The following is a 3,915-nucleotide window of genomic DNA, read 5'->3' on the forward strand; positions in this document are numbered from 1 at the left end:
AAAGGACCACATTAGCATCATCCGTCCGGGTGGGTATTGCTTTCACCCATTTGGACACATAATCAACGGCAAGTAGAATGTAGAGAAAACCATTAGAATTTGGGAAGGGCCCCATGAAGTCAATTCCCCACACATAAAAAATCTCACAAAATAGCATGGTTTGTTGGGGAATTTCGTCCTTCTTGGAGATATTACCAAATCTAATGCATTGAGAACAAGATTTACAAAAATAAGAAGAGTCCTTGAAAAGAGTTGGCCACCAAAATCCACAATCTAGGACTTTCCTTGCCGTTCTTTGAGGTCCAAAATGGCCTCCTCCTTCGGAGGAGTGGCAAGCTTCCAAGATTGAGTGGAATTTGATTTTTGGAATGCCCCTCCGAATTACTTGATCCGCCCCACATCTCCAAAGGTATGGGTCATCCCACACATAGTATTTGGATTCGCTTTTTAGCTTATCCCTTTGATGATTGGAGAGATTAGGAGGGAAGGAGCGAGATACTAAGTAATTGGCGATTGGTGCATACCAAGGAATGGTTTTCGAGATTGCATGCAAGCCCTCAAAGGGAAAAGAATCATTAATAGGAGTGGTATCGCCTTTTGTGTGTTCAAGGCGACTTAAGTGGTCCCCCACTAGGTTTTACGTACCACTCCTATCCTTAATTTCCAAGTCAAACTCTTGCAACAATAAAACCCATCTAATCAATCTCGGTTTAGATTCCTTCTTAGCCAACAAATACTTTAACGCCGCATGATCCGAGTACACCACCACCTTCGAACCAAGTAGATATGCTCGGAACTTGTCCAAGGAAAAAACTATGGCCAAAAGTTCTTTTTCGGTGGTAGTGTAGTTGGATTGGGCTCCATCTAGTGTTTTTGATGCATAGGCTATGGCATATGGAATCTTACCCTCGCGTTGTGCTAACGCGGCTCCCACGGCAAAATTTGAAGCATCACATATTATTTCGAATGGCCGACTCCAATCCGGCTCTCGCACAATGGGAGCTTGGGTCAATGCTACTTTGAGCTTGTCAAAAGCCTCCATGCATTCCTTGCTTAAATCAAACCCAATGTCCTTTTGCAACAGTCTTGATAGAGGTAATGCTACCTTACTAAAGTCCTTTATGAATCTTCGATAAAATCCTGCATGTCCAAAGAAAGAACGGACTTCCCTCTCGGAAGAGGGGTAAGGAAAGCTAGATATAACATTAATCTTTGCTGGATCTACGGAAATACCATCTTTGGAAACAATATGTCCTAAAACAATGCCTTGCTTAACCATGAAATAACACTTCTCAAAATTCAAGACAAGGTTGGTTTTAGTACATCTTTCCAAAACTTTTTCAAGATTATCCAAGCAATGATCAAAAGAATCACCATATACCGTTAAGTCATCCATGAATACCTCCATGCATTGCTCTAGAAAGTCCACAAATATGCTCATCATGCACCTTTGGAAAGTTGCTGGTGCATTGCATAAGTCGAATGGCATACGCTTGTAGGCATAAGTTCCAAAAGGGCAAGTAAATGTTGTTTTTTCTTGGTCCTCTAGAGCAATGTGTATTTGAAAGTACCCCGAATAGCCATCTAGAAAGTAATAATGGGATTTACCGGATAATCGATCGAGCATTTGATCGATAAACGAAAGTGGAAAATGATCTTTTCTAGTGGCCGAGTTCAACCTTCGGTAGTCTATGCATACTCGCCAAGAGTTTTGCACCCGTGTTACTATGAGCTCCCCGCTTTCGTTCTTGATTGTGGTTACTCCGGACTTCTTTGGCACAACTTGAACGGGACTCACCCATTCACTATCCGAAATGGGGTAGATGATGTCCGCCTCAAGTAACCGTGTTACCTCCTTCTTGACAACCTCCAAAATGGTAGGATTCAATCATCTTTGAGGTTGTCTTACGGGTCTAGCTTCTTCCTCTAAAAAGATCCGGTGCTCACACACTTGGGGACTTATCCCCACTAGATCCGTCAAGCTCCACCCTATTGCCCTTTTATTCTTCCTCAAAACACATAACAACTTCTCTTCCTGTTGAGGATTTAGTTCCCTTGCTATGATCACCGGGAACTTGTGGGCTTCATCAAGGTATGAGTACTTTAGGTGGGGTGGTAATGGCTTCAATTCTAGCTTTTGCTCTTGGCTTGTTATTTAAACTTCTTCACTTGGATCTTCACTATCTTCTTCAATCATATGTTTCTCTTCTAGCTTTGCATAATGCACTTCGGCCACAATGTTGTCAATTTGATCACACCAGAATATGGAATGGTTCTCCGGTGGGTGCCTTATTGCCTCTTCTAGGCTAAAACATACAACTCTCCCATCTATCTCAAATGAGTAGGTTCCCGAATGGGCATCCAACTTGAATCTAGAGGTCCTTAAAAATGGCCTCCCAAGTAGGATGGATGATGCCCTCTCGGATTCACTTGGTGGCATCTCAATAATATGGAAATCAATTGGAAATATCAAACCCTTTATGTTGACCAACACATCTTCTGCAATACCCGTCACGGTTATTATGCTCTTGTCCGCCAAGACAAACCTAGCTGCCGACCGCTTCAACGGTGGGAGCTTCAATAGATGATAAACAGAAAGAGGCATAATGCTAACGCATGCACCGAGGTCACACATACAATCAATGAATTGGACTCCATCAATGACACAAGAGACTAAACAAGGGTCTGGATCAACACACCTTTCCGGAATGGCTCCCATTAAAGCCGAAATGGAACTACCCAATGGAATGGTTTTCAACTCATGAATTCTATCTTTGTTCATACACAAGTCCTTAAGAAATTTTGCATATTTAGGCACTTGATGTATAACATTAAAGAGGGGGATAGTTACCTCCACTTTCTTGAACATCTCTACCATTTTTGGGTCAAGTTCCATACGCTTCTTAGCCTTTCTTGCCAATGTAGGAAATAGAATTGGTTGAGCCACTTCCTCTAAGACTTGCTCCTTTCTAGGGACTTCATTCCTTGGTTGAGGGTCTTCATCTTCAACTACCACTTGTGCTTCCTCCTCCTCTTCAACTTCTTTTATCTCAACTCCATTCTTCTCTTGAGTGACTATCATTGGACTAAGTGCCTTTGAGTCCCTTTCCTTCAATTGAGTTCCAGACCTCAAGGTTACGGTATTGATGCTACCTTTGGGATTGGGTAGGGGTTGAGAAGGTATGGCACTAGAGGGTGAGGCTTGAGAAATAGAGGTAGAAGGTAGCTCCATGCGAGCAATGAGAGCTTAGAGGGTGGAAGTAAGACCATTAAGACTTGAGTTGAGTGTATTTTGGATTTCTTTTTGCCCTTGGAGTATGGATTGGAGTGTGTCATTTTGATTTGGAGAAGTGGAAGGATATGTGATTTGTGGTGCTTGGGGTTGGTTGGGTAGAAGTGGTTGTCTATGAGGTGGTATGTAGGTTTGATAGTTCTTTCCTTGGTTTGGTTGTTGGTTTAGAGGGTTTTGTGAATATCGGTTTTGTGCAGTGTTGTTGTTCCATCTTTGGTTGCCTCCATTGTCCCTTCCTCCTTGTTGATAATTGTCCCGCCAACCTTGGTTGGAGTTATCCCTCCACCTTTGATTAGAGTTGTTACTCCCTTGGCTATAGTTGCCTCCTTGTTGGGGGTACCCTTGGTTGTAATTGCTCCCTTGTGAATGGTATCCTTGATTAGCACGTTCATAGTAGGAGCGATCATAAAAGTTGTGGGTAGCCGCTAGAGTGTTATCTTCTTGGAGACTTGGGCATTTGTCCGTATAGTGGGAGTAGCATGAGCAAATGCCACACACTTTTTGGGTGACCAATTGTTGACATTGTTGGTTTTGAGGAGGTGGTGGTTCTTGTTGGGATGGAGGTTGTTGGTGATTCACTTGGAGTTGCTTTAGAAGACTTGTCATTTCACACAAGTTCTTAG

General features: G+C 42.7%; 1 protein-coding gene across 1 annotated transcript; it reads right to left on the reverse strand.

The window, feature by feature from the left end:
- Positions 1–2,155: 2,155 nt before the first annotated feature.
- On the reverse strand, positions 2,156–3,232 carry LOC112748621 (uncharacterized). The gene has a single exon (XM_025796849.1). The coding sequence runs from the start codon at positions 3,230–3,232 to the stop codon at positions 2,156–2,158; it is 1,077 nt and encodes a 358-aa protein (XP_025652634.1).
- Positions 3,233–3,915: the final 683 nt, after the last annotated feature.

This window comes from Arachis hypogaea, chromosome 15 (genome assembly GCF_003086295.3).
Source record: "Arachis hypogaea cultivar Tifrunner chromosome 15, arahy.Tifrunner.gnm2.J5K5, whole genome shotgun sequence".
Taxonomy (NCBI): domain Eukaryota; kingdom Viridiplantae; phylum Streptophyta; class Magnoliopsida; order Fabales; family Fabaceae; genus Arachis; species Arachis hypogaea.

Bases quoted from the DNA above. Each gene is read 5' to 3' on its own strand.
- LOC112748621 (XM_025796849.1), bottom strand. From the start codon at position 3,232: ATGGAGCTACCTTCTACCTCTATTTCTCAAGCCTCACCCTCTAGTGCC.